The 20,506-nt window shown below is 35.7% G+C and overlaps 1 protein-coding gene across 10 annotated transcripts in view; it reads right to left on the bottom strand.

Moving 5' to 3' along the window:
- Positions 1–20,506, bottom strand: part of RYR2 (ryanodine receptor 2) — a 386,098-nt gene that overhangs the window by 264,032 nt on the left and 101,560 nt on the right. For all 10 annotated transcript variants that reach the window (XM_039706867.1, XM_039706870.1, XM_039706871.1 and 7 more), the window contains exon 3: positions 3,840–3,944. In XM_039706867.1, coding sequence (XP_039562801.1) covers positions 3,840–3,944 — 105 coding nt within the window. The remainder of the gene's footprint in view (positions 1–3,839; positions 3,945–20,506) is intronic.

Here is a 20,506-nt window from a genome sequence, read left to right as displayed (position 1 = left end):
GATGCGATTTAAAAAAATTAAAATATTTTTAAAAAAGAAAAAAATATCAAACTAACCAAAAAGAAAATCAGAGGAAAAATAATCAGAAGCAAAACACAGTTCCAAGAAGTTGCAATGACCATTCCTAAATTACTCCAGAAGCTATGCATTCACCTTCTCAGGATCACTCCAAATAATAAGCTTTAGTGAAATACAAGGTGTTTGGGTCCAGAGAAGGTTCGCTGGAAATAACCAGGCTAAGAATAGATGGCCTGAATGCTTTTTATGGTCTTAAATGCTGTATAAAAACATAAAGACTTCCATTTTCATCTTATGTCTGCTTTTCTAATAATAATAAGTTACACTAAGAAAAGGAGCCAAAATGATTACAAAATAATTCCTGGGCTGTAGGTCACCCTTGTGTAGGACAGTGCACCTGTAATTCTGTTTGCCTAACACACCACAGTCCAGACTACATGATGATACTCCTCATTAGAAAATTATTCACTATTCCTTCTCCACAAGATTCCTCCCTTTTTCCTCATCTGTTTCTGGTTTGTTGGTTTTTGTTTCTTGTTTCTTTCCTGCTGATTAACTGATGAAAGTGGTACATGCATATGGCACTCCACACCCCAGCAAAATAAAAAAAATTACCTGTTTAAAATGAAAGTGAAAATAATGCTACCTAAGCAAATAAACTAGGTTGTAGTTCTATTGTTGAAACAAAAAACATTCAAGCAAGCTATGAATGTCAGTGTTTTAATAAATTGTCAGAGTTAACCATACCATTTTTACAGGGAAATTCTGAAACCTCAGAGCACAAAATAACTATTCAGTGCCTAGAAGAAACAGAGCACTACACACATTCCTTCTTCAGAAATTTCAGTCATTTTCCACTGTTGCCTTTGATACCAGCATTTATCTGGTTCAGGAGAGTCAAGTAGGTATACTCAGATGGATCACTGATCTCACAAAGTATGAAAATTCTCATTTTGGGATTCTTGCACTAAAAATGTAGTTTTTTATTGCAGAGCAAATCTTGCACCTTTAATGCACACTAATTGAGAAGCAGCAGTAAATCCAGTAAGTGCACAGTTATTCTTTCCTAGGCACAAGAAAGCTGCTTATTGTTTTGACTCAAGCCAGCATGAGATTTTGTTCATATTACTCAACCATTATATTACTGCTAACTTACCTGTTATATAACAAAAATGCCTATTATATAAACATAGCATTCAAGAGATTACACAACACAAAAGGCAAACCAGCACTCTTATAAGCACAGCATCTTAATGATTTCTAATGCAATGAAAAGTAACTGAGGACTGAAAAGACCTCTTTTTGGAGGATTCTTTCCACTAGAAAACTGAGGTCACACTGAAACCAGTTTATAGCAACAATTTCTCAAAAAATTGATGTACTTTCTTCTACTAATGAAATGAAGCACTGTTATTTTAATAAAAAGAATTTATGCTTCTCTAGGAGGGTAATAGTGCTTCAGGCAAGACAAATTACCTCATATCTTAAAAGTTCTTTTAACAGTTGCTTCAAACAGATACGAAGCTGTCTATATACCTACATGGCCTATGATATACAAATATAAATGCAAAGGCAAAAGTTATGTATTTTTCATAGAAAGTACATACAGATACCAAATGTCAGTTCTATTAATTTATCAATAAGTACATATTCAGTCATTTTAGTACCATCTTGACTTTCAGAGAGTTACTAAAAAGAAAAATATTGACATTGAAAACATGACCTTGTGTTCATCTACAAACCATTATTTTCAGGATTGTTCTCTTCTAACATCAATATATATATATACAAGAGACACAAGCATATTCCTAATGCATTTCTATAGAAGCCATTGCAGTAGAAATATACTTATGATTTACTGAACACCATCTCTCTTTGTTGGTACAGCTGTAGCTCTGTACCTTCTGCTAGAGTTGGCATTTCATAGGAGCTGAGAGCACAGTAAACTGCTCTGTAAACAGCCAAGAGCCACATAATGACCACACTCAGAACTTCGCTTTATCTTTCCTGTCCACATCTCAGAAGATCTTTGAGTACAGAGCACTGCAGACCAGGGCAGCTGTCATCAGTGTTATTCAGGCACAGCTGTAAGTGTCCATAATTCTGACCTTCATGGTTATGCACAGAAAAAATCAGTATTACCAGATTACCACCAAACATGGTATGTCTCATCGGTCAGTGTGTCCTACAAAAATCTTTTTTTACTCACATCTAGTGCAGAAAATAGTCCAGAACTAGTGCAAATATTCCACCTAAGACCTCTAAAAGGCTCTCTTAAGTCTGCCCTGTTCCCAGCAGAATACCTGAGCTCACACTGTCTATTCATTCTGCAGAGAGGTTTGTTCATTCTCCCATATTCTCTGGGTGTGATCTCTATATTAAAAGCAAATACTCTCTTAATACATGGCCCCAGCACTCTGCTAAAGACAGTGCAAGAGAAAACCTGCCATTTGATGTTAGATTTAAAGAAAAGTTCCAGTACCTCATATTTGAAAATTGAATGCTTTTTCATTCACTGCATTCCACCCTATAGCATTACTCTATCACACATTCCCCCATACTTCCTTTAGTTCATGCCCCTGCTCACATCTGTTGGGAAAAACAGAAAGACAACTGTTGCTCTACTTTACACATGTGGCCATACACAGTTATCACTGTACATCCTGGGGTTTGAACTGTGATTTTTGACATTATGCCTGTGTGTGTCTGTTCTTTTGATTTTATTTTTTTCCCCTGTGAATTTGCTTGGTTTCAATATTCACAAAGCAAGGGAAGAAGGGTTTAGAAGTCTCTATCTGCTTCCTCTGGTACCACCTCTTCTCTCAGATATGCTTTTCATTCTCTTGGAACAAATTGTCACTGCAGAACACACTCTGGATCATCCATGGGACTGCTCCCAAACTTCATTTCCCAAATACCATTTGCATTCTAAGTGCCTGGCATTTCATGGGACTGACTACTCTACATTAGTTTGGTTTCTTGAGGCATCCCCATAAAGATCAGAGGCATGCTTATCTCCTGCCAGCTTTCTTGACTGATGGACTTATGGTTAACACCTACTTCTCTTGTGCCTGTGTATCTCCTAAGCCTACAGTCACTCTTCCTCAAAAATTTACAGGATTTGAGCTACAGCATAGCATTCAAATGAACGCTATAAAGTGTATATGGAACATGCAATTACAGCACAACAAATCAAATTAATTGCACTGCAGGGAACAGTAATTACACTACTACAATTTATTTGTAAATAACTATTTGCTAGTAAAAAAATTAATTCTATTAAGAATAATAATTCTTATAGGATTTAAGTAATTCCTATATCCTTCATCTTCCAGACTGCTATTTCTTGTCCACCAAGGCTCAAAAATAATTTATCTTCAGCTTAAAGGTCTGTCACACCATACTTTAGCTCAGGTCACACACACAGGAGTTTCATTATTTCCAGACATAACCAGCATACATCCAAGTAATTTTAAGCCCTTTTGACAGTCTCACCCAATATAGTCAAGAATGCTCAGGAAGCTTATTTGTTCAGAAGAAGTGATCAAGCTTTATATTACACATCATGAGAATTCCTAATTAAAACACCCTTGTAACTCTATACTGACTCATAGCACATTAAAATTGCGAATTTACAACTCAAGCTTCAGTGGACACTGCAAGTGCTTATAATTTCCAAAAAAAACAGGCCATTCCTGTAGCAAAGGAGGAAAGTTCAGCACAATCATGCTAGAAGCATATGACAGCCATGAAACCTGTGGTATCATAGGAAAAAAGCACTATTGTGCAAGATGAAGAAAGGCGACTATTTAATAACTTACCCCTTCTGCCTTTTCTTCTGTGTTAGCCAGCATCTCCTGGAGGGCCCGTACTGACAGAGACTGCTCCAGCACAAAGGTGCAGATGGACAAATCAGGTGGAACATTCTAGGTAAAAGAGAACCATGAGATCACATTAGTAACACATTTGATGAATAGCACTTTCCAGTGGCTCTATTTTGCCTCACTATCCATGGATTTGAAAAATCTAATGTATCTCTGAGGATATGAAATCCAGCCACACACCGGGATGCAACAGGTAAGTTTTAGCCAGTAAAGGGAAGCCATGCTCTGCTCAGCAGGTGCAAGCTGATACCTGAGGTATCAGGTCCCCTCTAACAAAGAAAGAAACTCTCCATAAAAGAAGAAACCAATGAATTTCAAGTTCAGCAGAGGATCGCCATGAATGTCAGGGCTAGTGCACTCCCCTCTGTGACTGCAGAGAGAGGAGAGGGATCTTGTGAATCTCTTTAAAAATCTAATGGGGAATAGAGGCAGACTCTTCTTGCATGTGCTCCTTGGAAGGAACAGGAGCAGCAATACAAGTTGAACAATGAAAATTAGAGAAAAAAACTGGGAGTGAAAAGGCCTCCAAGCAAAGCAATAATGGGTCTGCTTGGACATTAGCACATGGAACATGTGTCCCAGACATCATGCTCAGAATGTGAGGAAAACCAAATCCAGTCTTTAGGCTACTACTGGTAGTTAGCCAGAGCTCATCATTATCATGAAGGTGAAGATAAATTTTCATAGCAGAAATAGTGGACACCAAGTATCAAGGCCAAGCCAGCAGCTTCAAAGCTTTGCAGGGCACTGTACTTCACCACAGGCTGCTCTAATTGGGCTAAAACTAAAAATTCTTATAAAAATTATTACTTGTCATGCTTGAAATAAATGTCATTGAACTATTGAAAAGTTAATTTTCCAGACTATCATAAAAATTCATACAAAAATAAAAGAGGTTTGTAATAGCAATGTCTAAGTTACAAAGTAGCAAAGTAAAATTAGATTTTATGGGGGGATCTTTTCTTCTGTTAATAGAACATGCAACTCCTACACACCTTTACTTGCCTCCAGAAATTATTTCGTATTCTTTCTCTATTTTTTTTTCATGTTAGTTGCATATTTTAGTTTAGGAATACTTTTATTGACTGTTGGAATTCAGTTTTTTACATCATGAATGCTTTTGCTGCTAGAGCTGTAAAACTGCACACTAACTCAAACTGTACAAAGTGAAGAGGCAACTTCCAAACTGTAAAAGGTAGCTGCAAAATCTTCCCCTCCCCCCCCAAAAAAGTTACTTTTCTCAGAATATCTCACACTCTTACTAGCTTATTATATTATTATATTTCTGTTCATCCCAACTAAATACAGCAATTCAGATCTGTTTAATACGTAACAGATCTTTCATTATTTTCCAATACCTATATTTCAATGAAAGTAATGTAAAATTGTATTTTAAGTTTCTGCCAAATGAAAAAGGTTTTAATAGCATCTTCTGTTGTGTGGGTTTTGACTGACTTATGCAATGACACTTTGGCATGAAATATTTTTTCATCCAACTCTTTCAGAATCAGGTCTCTAATTATTTGTCAGCGTTCTTGTTACCATTTTTCTTTTGTAGCTAGTCAGACACTAAAATAGTCCTTTTAATGGCAAGAGTGGGCCAACAAACAACACATTAGATTGTCTTCAAAACATCCTTATAATGTAAGTACCATCACAAGCCGTTTTGTTACAAAGCAGGAAAGAGAACACTCCAAGATCTCAGGCTGCAAGGTGCTGCTTCTACTCAGTTAATGTAAGGACAGTTTTCCAGTCTAGAAAGCCTCACAACCTAACAGTCCAGCTCACCCTCCAGTCTGCCCAATTGAACTGACAAACAAGAGTACAAACAAAAGAGAAAAGATGCCCCATACACTGTGCTCAGAAATGAGCCAAGGCTACCTTGTCTGCATCTATAAGCAAACAAAGTCTCCTTAACAATATCCCCACTGTTATTACTGTTATTTAAAGTAGCATTTTTGCTGGCAGAACATGTCTCACACATACAATATGGGACATACCAAATGTTTTACTATTGAACCTACAATATTGAAAATCCTGCAATTGTTCCAAACACTGATCAATTCCTTAATCCATTTCATTCTCCTTTATGTTCAAGACAGCCATGAGCACTTCCTTTCCTACCTATTAAGACTAAGGCAGGAAGTCCCAATGAACACTTTTCAGCTATTCTCTTTGCAGGTGAGTAAGGCACACTTTTTGCTGCTAGGGAGTAGAAAAGGAGGACTGAAGGAGATCATTTTGCTTTAATTTAGTGAAAGAAGTACTGTGTTCTTACAGTCTAGCAAAATGTTAGAGCCAGTTTCTTTTTTTCATGAGGCAAAAGGGAGAGCACATTATCCCACCTCATCTTTGTTGCATGAATGCCTGCCTGGGTACTTGGTGGCCCTCAGAGAGAAATGTTTTTCCCTTAAGAGCTGAGGAAAGATGCACCTACTGATGCTTGCAGGGAGGATGTGATTTAGACCTTCCTCTCTGGCAGTTCCTCAGCCAGCTCTGCTCTACTGAAGATCCAACAGGCATGACTGCATCAATCCCAGCACGTACAACTATCAAAGCATGGAAAAACAGGGGACAGATGCAGACCTGCCAGTGTAGGTCTGTATCTGTCCCCTGTTAGCTCAGTTACAGCTCTGCTCATCCCTACACACTTTATTTCAATGCTGATGCTTTTAATGCTATGGATTTTAGGGGATGAGGTCTGGGGCCTCAGACACAGACTGAAGCTTCCTCTCTTGAATAGCCCCCTCTAAAGACAATAATTCCAAGTAATTTTAAAACTCTCATCTAAATATTACAAAAATTAATCACAGTGTCTTTTCCATCTCTTTAAAACATAAAATTATGGAAGAAAAACCGAGTATTTGCCAGACCTGTGATTATCTATCTTATTGTCTGTCAAATTATCTCACACACAGACAGAAGATGGCATATGAAAAATAAAGGTATTCCATGGCAGTCTAACATTCTCTACTGAAAGATATCTTTATGCACAGTACATTTTAGGACCCAGCCTGGAGAGCAACCACATATTCTAGTGGCTGCAAGGAAAACATGTAGTAATTTATTTTCAACATCAGGCTTTTTTGAGGACAGGTGAAATATTTGGCAGATATTTCAATGACTGCTTTGCTAGACTATGAACACACTATTAAACATTAAGTAATTTTAAAGAAAATATTTTGCTACATGTCTAACAAACCACCAATGCACTTTTAATAAACACCAAAACTATCAGGTTTAATCAACAGTTAAATGGTAATAATACATCTCTGTTTTGTTAACAGAATACAAACTATAACCCCAAAAACTGATAAGCTCAAAAGCAGAGGTCTCATCAGATATAAATAAACATATTGGCAATATTCAACTTTTTTTCCACCAGTGTTCATCACATTTATATTTGCTGCAGTAACTTTTTAAATGAAGACATAGAAAATTAATTCAGATTCCAAAGGAGGGGTTGGTGTGTTTTGTGACAGAGTATGTAATGTCCTTGGATAATCCAGGGAATCTGTATCACTTCAGTTGATATGATCAGTGGAAAATGCTGATAAGCAATGGCAGTATTCAATATCATTTATTTTCAGTTCCTTTCTGACACATTTGCAAAACCAATCATACTTTAATGGGTTTGAATATAAAATGTACTCACTGACTTAAAAGGTAAATAGTCGTAACTCCAGTTTATCTCAGTATTAATTAAAGCATTACTGATTTGGCTGCCAGTTTATGTTTAGATTTGCCCCCTTGTCAATTTTTCTTTTTAGAAAATCTACTCAGTCATAATTACACACTAATGTGCAAGTAGTTCGATTTTTTAAAAAGTTGTTAAATAAATTAATAGAAATTGTATATTGCATTTCAGAAGGACATTCAGTACCTCTAGGAGAAAAGCAATTATTATCTTGTTCTAATGTTCCTTCATCATGGTTTGTAATAGCCCAATCAGCAAAATTAGACAAGTTAAAATAAATGTAACGGTCATCTGGCATTTTTAAGGCATGCCCATTACTGAAGCAATTACTAGATTACTTAGAGAATTGGTGAATTTCTTATTGTTCCTGTCATTTTAAACTACATTTATTGTGTACACTAGTTTTCTGTAGTAATATTTGCATATTAAACTATGCTTTACTCTGTGGGAGGCAGATTTGCAAATTAGATAATCATACCCTTTATTAAAAAGTTATTTTGAGTAAAGCTTTTGAAATATATTTCAAAATAACCCTAACTGCATTCCAACCCACAGGTGAATCATGGGTACTGGATGTATTAATTATGCTCAGTTTCATTTTCTAGAGAATTTCTATTTACACACTCCAAAAGCAAGAGGCTGAGACACAAAACTCAGTGCTATTGTCATTACTCTGAAAACCACACAGTGTTAACAAGCCACTGGAATGTACAGCCTGCTCATATAATATGTTGCATGTAATCTTATGAATGTAAACTGAACTTCTGCCTCTCATAAATATTAGTGCAAGACTGAAAGATAATAAATTGTATCAGCAAACAGAATTCTGTCTCTAAGAATAAGCAGCTTCACCTCAGCTTTACCTGTCTAGATATTTGCAAGCTTCATAGTTATTCTCCTAAACTCACAGTAATTTTTGTTATTTTTCTAACTGGATTCCCAATTAAATGGACTTGCAAGTATTTGGGTTTTAGCCGTATACTGGGAATTCACACAGCAGTGCCTAATCAATCACCTAATTAAGCAGCCTGATGTCAAAAAAATGTGATGTGGGTGTTCATAACTCTTTTTAATGCTAGCACGTTTACTAGATGCCTAACTTCAAGAATCCAAGTAGGAGGACTCAAAATTCATTTTAGTACAGAATTTAAGCAAAACATCTGTAGTCCTATTTGTGGGAGTAGCCTGAAAGAAACTGAACCCATCAGCTATTTTCAAGTTACACTGCAATTTATACATCTCTATCTTTCTGGCAGCTCTTTCTATTTAAATGAGATTCTGTCTGGTGACAGTGATGAAACACACTCAATATAACCAAGGAAAAACTTCTGTTTCTAAGATTCTACATAGAAGGCCTAGATTTCCTTGTTTTCAAGCTTGTCATTGAAACAATGGACCCAGAACAGAAATATATGAGTCTGACAACCCAAGTCCCATCACCCAAACAGAATGAACCATATTCATCAAATCCCAAAGCAGAAAAGACAGAGAATGAATTATGAGTCTTACAGTTTCAGTTCTATATAGCGTCAAGTAACACTGTCCTCTCCCTAGAACTCCTCCAGGAGCAGTGTCAAGCTCCCATGTGTTTACCATGAACAGACTCTGAAAGTTGCCTGGACACCTCCTACAGAAAGTTTGCTATCAGCTGCTTCTGACTATTTCAGGGTGAAACCATCACTTTCTGTATGAGGCTTTTATAGGACATGCCATCCCAAGCAGTTGTCTCCCTAAAAAGCAGAGACATTCTCAGCATTCACAACTTTTTATGTTACTCTACCTAAAATTTGTAATATCCTCATATTTTTGGAAAAGCAGTTTGACAAGGGAGTGGCTTTTTGTCACAAATACACTTTTCACTTTTTCTAGGAAAAAACTTCTAAAATCTGGGTATGTTCTACTTCCTGAAAAATGTCATTTTCACATAGTGCAAAGTTTATTGTTAACATCTGAATGCTCAAAAGAGTTCTTTTTAAGAAGGAGACAAACACAAAACACAGGGGAAAACAAGCTAGTGGTGGAACTGAGTCCAGACACAAATACATAGCAATCATTCCATTTTCAAATCTTAAAACACAAGACAGCTCCATGTCCTCAGTGGCTCTCTTGAATTGGTTGCCTATGCCACAAACTGATCTCCTTGTTAATCTCACCTAAACAACCAACTATTTTCTTAAAAATACTCTCTGTGGCCGCTATGTAAGTTTCACCATCTTGTCCAAATCTCTGAGTACAGAAGCCTCCCACAAGAGAAGCATTAGATTTGATAAAACCAGCAGTGGCAGAAACCTTGATATGCTGAGCATACTTTCTGCTCATACATCAAACAATCTTCTACACTGATTACAGGGAGTTACTAGTTTTTATTCTCTATGAGTTTGCACAGCACTGAACACAAAACTCCTTTCCCACTTTCATTTTCAGATAGTGAAATGTCATCTGCTGGTCACTCTGTAACAGAGCTTATTGGCAAAGAAAATTGTGCGTGCCTGAAACTTAATCTGTGCAAACCTGAAGTTATAGAAGGAAACTGCTTCTTGGAGTTTTTCCTTCCCACAATCTTCTTCAGAAATCCATAAGAAACCTACTTCTACTTAAGATGTTCTTACTTAAGTACAATTACAGTTTTTTCCTTTATGCAGAAAACAGTTTCAAAGTTTCATCTTACAATTTTTCAGTTTTTGCTCTTTGGAAATAGCTTTGATCCTGAAATCTGTCAAAGGTCTTGAGGCCATTATTAACAGAGCAGAATATCTTAATCACTTGGAAGCTGTAGTTCCTGGTAAGGTATTTACTTTCTGTATAGATTAAGGGCTGCATACATTCCATCCTTAAATGGATAAGAGGCTTTTTCCTCTTACACTCCATCTCTTCCCTCTAGTCTCCTTTCTAACCTAAGGACATAAATCCCACATATTCACATTACTAGAGCTGTTTCCTTTTTATTTCCTTTTTGAAAATTTAAAAGTCTTAGCCACAGATAAAAGCAGTGTTAGGTAAGAAGCCATACAACTACACTGCAGCATTGATGGATAAACTTGGTCAATCAGCTCAACTCCCAGCACAACATTTGCTCCTGTAGCCAGAAGCTTAGATGAACTTAATTAATAGTGTATCACCCTGATGCAGTGAAAATGTGTTAATTTTTAAGGTAATTAGGAAAATTTCCTGCTGATTAATAAAATAAGAAAAGCTCATAGGATCAACAGTGCTACAGAGGGTCTAGGCACACATCCAAATTAACAAAAACATGGTTTGTTTAGCTTCATATTAATGCTGAAAATTCTATCTTACTATGTTAATCTTATGTGTATAATTCAAAACTTTAATGTTCCCTTTTATTTTTAGAGATTATGTTGTATTTGTAACTACTGCAAGTAATGGAAAAATCTAGGATGATTATTATCATGGGAGGGTACTGTTGCTTTAGAACCTGGTAGGAAGTAGCTACCATTTGATTCTTGCAGCATCAGAAAGACAACCTGTATAAAATACTACTTTGTCCCTCTCTGAAAAACATACCAGAGAGCCAAAAGGAAAATCTTCCTAATCCCTGACCAGATTTAATATAAACCATACACATTACAACAGTCATCTTTCTAAGCCGCAATCCTGTAACCTTTCAGGATCAAATAAATAGGACAGACATGCACATGTTTTGTGCCTGTAATAAGTGATACAGCCTGACCTGTGTCAGTGGAATTCTTGCCTCTGCATAATAACTAATATGTCATTATTTGCTGAGATTATCTTACTGTTAAATTTATCCCATATCTGAAATCTTCACAGTAGAATTTTCACATTTAAAAGTATAACCATAATCCTTCCAGAATACCAACTGTTATGAGCAATTCATCTACATTGCAGTAAACATTAAAAACTATGTCTAAGAAAAACAAAATCTGCTTATTTATCTCATAAATTATCAACTAAAAACATAACAGACATCAAATTGTAACTTTTAAGGATTTTGTTGTAAGTTTTAACTACTATATTTTCTATTGTATGTTGCTGAAATCAGTGGTCAGCCTGTGTACCTAAGAAAATCAAATATTGCTTAATGGGGCACTGGAAGTTTATGCTCTGAGTCACCCCTGGCTTGCCCTTAAATGAAGGGAAGAATATGCATCATCAGCTCTCTCCTTGGCATGACAGTTTAAAATTATATTTAAAAAAATAGATTACCTTAGAAGATCTATACATCCACCTCTGTAATGTAAAGCAAATCAATCAGAATCGTATATTGAAAGTTTTTTAGTTAAAAAAACAAATTAATAATTAAGTTCTTGTAGTTCAAGAGAAACTCTAGCAGATAATTTGGGTCAGGGACAAAAGGATATTAAAAGTCCTAAAAGCAAAGACTGCCTGCCAGGAAACTTCCAGGGATTTAAGGACTTATACTGACATGGTTTCACTGCTGATAAAAAGCACGATAATACTTTCCAGAATAAATATCTGTTTAAAAAAAAAAATCTAACCATGTATACTTAGAAACTGTGGCTTATCTATCAGTGTTTAAATATATAAACCCCTGCTTGGCTGGGCATGGCACTACATCTGAACATCCATTGCATGATGTAAAAAGTAAACACTTGTTTAATACAGCCCTATTAACTACAAAATCAAATAGAATAATTGCAAGAGTAATTTGTCCTTAATATTCAAATTTTGTTCTTTTTTTGTCTAGGTTGCTCAAATATCGCTACTAAGCCCTTAATATAAAACCAACTGCTGCTTTAAATAATTTTTTGCTTATCATTCAGTAACACACAGAACAAACAGCTTCCACAAAGTACTGTCTAGACAGAAATACCCACATGCATTTCCCACCTGCCTCAAAAGTGAATTATGCAAGAAGCAATAAAGCAAGAGGCTTAAAAATTTAGATATGGTAAGGACAGTCTCAAGGACTTTAACAACCTGTGGACTTTTTTTTTTCCTGCTACACTTGAATACATGTTCAGTGAGGAGTATAATGAGGAGGGAGTATAACAAGTTGACCCAAGTTTGAGTATAACATGAGATATCACCCCTACGTGAGAGTAGAGATCATTGACCAACCTAGTTTCCACCTTTACCACAGAGTCAAGATCTTCCTTTTCAAAATATCACATTCTGACATCAGATAAAAAGATAATAACTACAGACCTTTGCAGACACCTATTACTCACAAGCACATATTTTCTAGATAGTTCTAATTTTAATTTGCCCATACCTTAACATTCAACTAACCAGTCAAAGATGTTTCACTCCCCTACTCAGGTGCCTTCCATGCTGGGGTTTAAAATAACCTTTCAATTGTCTGGTATTGGTTTATTTTCTAAAAACAGACCAAAAACAAATACACATAATCTTAAGTTATTCAAAATAACCAAAATTCTCTGTCATTAATTCTTCTAAGGAATTCTCCTTTTTATAGACAAATAAAAATTAACTAAGTATTATGCAGACAGTTATGTGTATCACCTCTGTGATAAATTTGCCAGAGACATGCAAAACAAAAAGGAATTATTTGGCCAATTTGAGCTAATGAAGGCTTACATACTCATTAATCTATATGCATTTTTCACATTTATCAGCCCAAAGAGGCTTAATTTATTGTTAGTGTACTTCAGACCAAGTCAAATATGGCACTCAAAGTTTATTAAGCTTTATTCTTAAAACAGCTAATCAAACTAGGCATGTTTCTTATTTTAAAATAAGACCTTATTGCAATTTGACTTAATTTCTATGGGCCTTTTTATTTGATAACACTCAATCAACTTACACACAGTAGAAAGAAAAATTATCTATTCATGGGCTTTCTAATTTATTGAATAATGGGCACTCAAATGCTCTCTTGGAAAGTCAGTTCATATTTCACCTTGCACTGAGTAGAACATTTGTTTGCCTTTTCATGCAAGATCCTGTGCTAGCCCTGTTTCTTTTTCTCTCACAGTACTCAAAATGCCACAGTTTTGCAATTTTCCTTCATATAGAAATAGCTTGCCCCTGCTGCTTCTTTTGAAGATCAATACATACCTTGGCTGTTTAAAGCATCTTAAACTACCAAAATTAATTAATCCTGCATCATCTAAAGTAATTTGAACAACTGTTGACCTTGATTTGCATTTCTGTCAATTATTGCCTTATTGCCAGCTGTAAACACTGTACTGTGCAAATATAACCAGTCAATACTCAGAGAAACACCAAGAAAACATGAAATGAAATTCTTAACTCCGTATTATCATTAAAAGACATTATAACTCCCTGTTACCATTCAGAAGACATTTAGATGTGGGATAGAATAGAGTTTGCAGTATTAAGAGAAGATCGTATCAGATGTCAGAAATCAGACCGGTGACATTGGTTTCCAGTTCTTTTTTAATCACACGTAAAAAGTCAGTGCTCATGGAAAGACAACATTTTAGTGGAAGGTGTCTTCGTAAATATGCAAAGACAAGAGTACAAGTACCTGAAAGATGGAATAAAATTCCCACTCCTAAATACATAAATATATAAAAGATATAAATTCTTTATATCCAATAGGGAAGAAAAAGACAACTAGGAAGGAGTTAAAGCTCCGAAACATCCATTAGCATTATTCACATATTCACGTCCATCTCTATTACGTACAGGTTTTCAAACAAGCAGCAAACATTCAGCAATTATTCAAAAAACTATTAAACACTCAGGAAAATTAGCCTGAACTGTAACCTTCAGCATTTATGCATCATCTTTAAGAGCATCATAACTTATATTGCCATCTGGGCTGTGGTTTTTTAAACACAAAATAAAGCAGCTGTTCTTTTGTTTGTGAAACCAGAAAAAGTTAATCTTGTATTTGTATATGGCAACCCAAGAGTCAGCACTAGGAAAGTTTCTAAAAAAACTTGCATTTGGGTTTCAAACACAGGGTCACAAAGCATACATCTCCAAACTACTTCAACTTGCCTAACTTCCCTCATCCAATTCAGATTATTTATAAACTAAAAGTCTTAATTTAATGCTGAAAATATTCTTTTTACGCTAGCATATTACAGAATTTGTCAGTTGCTACAAAAGCACAAATAATCTTCCTTCTTTTTCATGGAGAAGTAGCCAGGAGGTAAAGTCTAAAATCTTGAAATCACAACCCAAAATGTCTGTTTCAAAAAGCCATAAGAAATAAACAAAAAAATGTGATACTCTTTTTCCCATTTTGTTTCAGATATGATCAATATTAGATGCCTCAAATTAAAATGGATTCACTCATTAATAGGCCACATTTCTTTGCCCTAATTTCTGGGAGCCCATTGGGCTAGGGTTATTCATACAAGTCTGCTGAACCAGATTTAGCCTAACAGTTCTTAAAAATACTGAGTACAAAGTAATAATACCATGACTTGAAGTGCAAAGAAGGGGTACAAAGATAATTTGAAACTGCTGTTTTAGACAAACATTCATCTAAAAGGCTTAAAATAAGCATTTATAATTTTATGTGTTCTTAGCTTGAAACACAGATTTATTAATGTTTTTTCAGGTTTTCAGATGTGCAGCTACATATCAGTCTAATTAAAACTCAAATGACTGCTTTGTAACTACTCTGCATGTACTAATGAAGTACATTTCACTCTAAACCCTTCAGAGAAAATATTTAAAATGCTGAGCTCCAGGGGACTTGGCAGAACATGCCAGCTGCGTAACCTTGCAATGTTTGGTTTCCCAGGGTAAGTCAGCAAGCCTGAAGCTTCTAGGGTGAGCTTGCACTGAAAAGCCAGCAGCTCTAGCTTGCATCAGACATGAATGTACCCAAATAACTTCTATCTAGAAATATTTTTTTATTTCCTCTATATATCACTTATTTATCTTTCAAGGACTTTCTTATTGTATTTTACTACAGTTAGTGCATTTGGTGAAGACAAGTAATCTGTTTGCAGTCCTTAACATACAGTCCCAAGATTTTTAGACTCACAAGGCTTGTATACTAAATGGGGAAAAAGACAAACCCAACCATCAAAACCCATCAACTGTGCACTTGGATGAGGGCACTGCTTTGAACAGACTGCACAAAATGCAAATAGAAAAACCAATCATGCAATTATAGCAACTTTCCTTTTTACTAGGAGCTGAGCTAAAAATGTTTGGACTCAGAAAATAAATCACAGCAAACTGGCAGGCTTTTAGAAGCCTCCAGAAACTTACCAAACCAATTACAGAACTGTACACTGCATATCTGACTTCATTCAATCACAGTGTTTGTGTTTGTTACAGCCATACCTCAGACAAGATTTTTCAGCATAATACCTGCCTCTTCTTAGATTTTAATCTTTAAGTAATAAGATGCCTGAACAGTTACTGGGATATATAGTTATAAAGAAAAACTGATTAAATGGAATGTTTCAGGTTTTCTTCACTTGTTTTAGACCAGAAGTGGAATTCCTACATCTGTTTTACAAAAAAAAACACCCACACAAATGCACCAAAAACCAACAAAAAAAAACCCCTACACAAACAAAGGAAAAAACACCCAAAACAGCCACATTATATGTGAGTTTGTTAACATTTAGGGTTTGTTTGTTTTTTAACATACATTTAGATAATGAAGAAAGTTGCAAACCACATATTTGGCTGTAGAAATTACAACTCATGTTTCATTCATTAAATTTCATAAATTTTATAACTTTCAGTTAAGTTTCTTGAATGGATGCCTATGTTACTATTAACGTGAAACAACTGATGAATATTAAAAAATGAGGCTTTGAAATGTTTTTTTGCATTGTTTAGTTGACATGATGCATGCATAGATATCATGTGTACTATCCTTTCATTCAGTGCCATCACTTGGAGCACTATCATCAGCTAAACTGACCTACAATATGACTTGGATTCCATCTCTCAGCTTTTGTCACAATACGTTCAGGTTACATGTCATGAAATCTAGCAGCATATTTAGGAATTCAGAACTTTCTTTTGGAGGTTTTTTCCCCAGGTGCTTTATTGACTACAATGTTACATATTTCTAAATTATGTTTTGACAAGAAAACCCCAAGTACACAATACACTTAAAGTTTTCTTATAAAACTCTCTGGGTTCTAAATAACTGGTATTAAAAGCATTCAGGGTTATCCCTAAAACCAGAGAACTGGCCTATAATAATATCTTACTTTTAAAAATATTAACTGAGCATAATTTAAAAATAAACTCCTTCCCATTCATGAATGCACAGTTTAAAGATAGGAAGAGCTTTAAATTTATATTTCATAGCAAATAATGCCTTACTAAGCTAAAACTCAATGTGAATCTCAACCAAAACTAGATTTGATAAAAAATATTTAGGATCAGAAATAACCCATTCCTGTGTGAATTTAAAAATTCAACTATCTGCTTCAACAGGAGATAAAATGAAAAATTAAAATACTAAGGTTTCACAGATTGGATCTACTGTTATTACACTGTTTAGTCTGTGATGATCTCCTTTTTGTTTTCTTTTTAAAAGCTACCTCAGTTACAGGTGACAGTACAAATATTCTAAGCTGTATTGTTATGCCTAGTAACAATGCCCACAATTTTCAGCTGATACAAAGCCATATTTCTATTGCTGCTGTACAGCCATGGAGATCTGACCGTGTTTTTCACAGTCCAAATGTTTCACATTCATTTTATATTATTTCATTTCCATCTCAATAAACATTTATGTTGGTTTCTGGGACTAATTGCAAGGACCACAATTTTACTGGGAAAGAAGGACTCACTGAACAAAATCCTGTCTGATCTACACCTATGAAGAATTCATCTACCTGTGTCAAATATATGTATGTCAAGTATGCCAAGTAATGTGTAATTATTCATAAATTCTCTTCATTTAAATTATTGAAATCACCAGTTTTAGTCAAAATTGACTAAATGGAGTCTTCTGAACATAAGATTAATAAGATTAAGTGCCATCTTTATCATTAAATGGGAATAATCATTTTGGCAATATGACACAAAAGCAATTTAAATGGCCCTAGAGGTGCAGCTGCAAAGTCCTGACAAAATTTTTTTATTATTATTATAAAAGGATGAAGTGGAAACTCATGTACAGAAATGAACCACAGCAATTACATTACAACAAATTCCAACCAACCACCTCACTAAATGGCATATTCACAGAATGACCCAATGTAAACACAAGCAAACAACACTGATCTAATTTCTGAGAGTGAATCAACTTTTTAACTGCTCAAAAAGTATCTGCTTGCATCCATGTGTTAATAGACACCATGTGCTTTTTTTGTGTATTTGGATTTACGGAATCAAAAACTGCACAATACAGATACTGTTTCTCAGCTGTCAGAGAGAGTTTCAAGACTCAGTCTCTCTGGAGACAGATTATTTGTCTTGGCCACTGAGAATATGTTTGCTGTAAAAGACAAAAAAAGAAGGCAACCCTTGCCTTCAGATCTTACACTCCGGAAGACAAATAGAGAAAAAGAGATTTTCTCCCAGAGGCAATCAGGGTACAGGAGTTCAGGCCAATGTCCCACCATTCAGGATGACACCCTTCTCCAGACACATCCATACATAAATTGACTGCTGGCATGGAAACAGCTTGCAGAAATACTTTAAAAAATCATACTTCCATGCAGCCTTCTCTGTGCCAGGTATAACCTTCTCCAGACCCCTCCCCCCATTCTCCTCTTCGCTTTAAGCATAGCCACCTGTCCAGTTCCAGCCAATTCACCTGACCAAAAAAGGCAAAGATAAAAATAAAATTATTTGCATTTGTCAGCACAAGAAGCAGTATGTCAGTCTTACCATCAGGCTTTATTTTCTACTCCCTTCTACAACAGTAGCATCTAGGGACCAACAAACAACAGAGCATTATTGACATACTGTGGATAATGGAGTCAGAATTCCCAACCAACTGGCCTACACCAAATCTGAAGAACCTTTCTGCTCTGAAACAGAGCAGACTCTTCAAAAGCAAAATGGAAAATAAGTTATCAAAGTCTTACTTCCATTGGAAATACCTCCTTAACTTTACAAATAGAATTATTATCAGTTTCTGGACTCTGCTCTCACCACTGTAATTTGCTATATGCAAAAAGATCAAACCATAGGATAACACACTGCACTGCCTTCTTGCCTTCTTCAAAAGGTTAAATGAAGGAAAAAAAACACCAAAAAAAACGTGGGAGACTTTTTCAGAGCTTCAAAAACCCTCACTATGTTATCCTCCCCTCTCTCAAGTCCAAATTACAGAGACTTCAAGAGGGGAAAAAAACCTCACACAAAGTTTTTATCAGTATTTTTCAATGATGTAAAGTAGGTACATACCTTGGGGCATAATGAAATTCATATGAGTTTACCACCTGCCATAAAAACAGGAAAAAACCCAAACCCTTATGCCATTTAGAAAAGCATAACTTAGCTTTCAGCGTTCTGCTGTGCAGTGATTCACAAGGCATCAACACCACCTTTGTGACTGACCCAGAGCTGAGTATTTTTCATCCTGCACTATGGACAGGAATAGTTTTCAGAAGCTGTTAAAACACAGGTCCACTTTGTCTGTTTTTCAGCAATCCATGTATTATGTAAGTCTAAAGAAAAATTACTTCACTAGCAAGACAACATAATTTTTTAATTAATAGACTTCCTCATGTTACCAATATGTTTATGTATAGAAAGCAACAACTAACATTCAAATGTAAACAGATCTCACTAATCCTGAGATAAGTTAATTTATGTTTAATAAAAGGGATTCATTTAAAAGTACAGCAAATAATGATGAAACAAAATTACCTATAGACAATTGCTGAAAAGGAAGTTTACAGGTCTGCTGGTTTTGGCCAGAGTCGAGTTAATTTTCTGCGCAGTGGCTGGAATGGGGCTGTGTTTTGGATTTGTGCTGAACACAGCACTGATAACATAGAGATGCTTTTGTTATTGCTGAGCAGGACTTGCACAAAGCCAAGGCCTTTTCTGCTTTCTCAGTTTTACCCTTCTGATTCTCTCCCTGGTCCCACCCCTGATCCCACTGGGGAAGTGAGCAAGCACTCTCTGTAGGGCTTGGCTGCTTGCTGGGGCTAAACCATGACAATGAGACTTGTACCTTTTTCTTCTGACAGCCATCCCTTATTTTCTTCTTTTTAATGAAATAAAAATTCATGCTATATATATGACAAAACTTGCTGAAGAAATAATCACATGAGATAAGGAAAGTAAGCATTTTAAATTTTGTCTTCAGCATGTCTTCTTTGGCTTTTGTTGTTCTTGCTGCTGCAGCTTTTTCAATGTTAAAAAATTGTGATGGTTTATAAATCTAATATTGTTATACCCTTGACATTTCCAACCTATTCCTAGGAGGTCTCTGAGACAGATTTGCTTTGAAATTGGTAGAAATTGAAATAGAAATATTTTTTCTTGAGCTACTACATCTCTACAGATGAGGTAGTCATGAGTTTATCTTGGCCAAGCCTGTATGTTTTATATTCAGGACTGTAAAATTACACATAATTTAGATCTGATGTCTTGCTTATCTGTTATCTTGCTCTTCAAGATATGGGGTCAATTAATGCAAGGTGACAAACTGCTCGATGTCAAGACCTTTTCTGGTCCTCAACCCCCTCCACCAGCGAGCAGGCCAAGGTGACAAGGAGTTGTGAGGGGACATTGCCAGGACAGCAGACTCCAACAAACCCAAGGGATATTTCAGACCATATGACCTCATGCTCAGGCAGGGAGATGAAAAAAGAAGCAGAGGGTGATCAGAATGACAGCATTTGTCTTTGTAAGCCACTATGATGCATGATAAAGCCTTGCTTTCCTCGGGATGACACCTGGCTGCTTATGGGAACAGGTGAGTGAACCCCTTGTTTTACTTTGCTTATACATATTTTGCCTTATCTCCCAGGGTTAGTGCTGTACAGAGATAAGTATTAATAGTCAGCTGTTAGCAAATTAT

Source organism: Passer montanus, unplaced genomic scaffold (genome assembly GCF_014805655.1).
Source record: "Passer montanus isolate IOZ18808 unplaced genomic scaffold, ASM1480565v1 scaffold2, whole genome shotgun sequence".
In the NCBI taxonomy this organism is placed as follows: Eukaryota; Metazoa; Chordata; class Aves; order Passeriformes; family Passeridae; genus Passer; species Passer montanus.
Note: the sequence above shows the minus strand (reverse complement) of the source record. Positions and strands in the feature narration are given on the sequence as shown.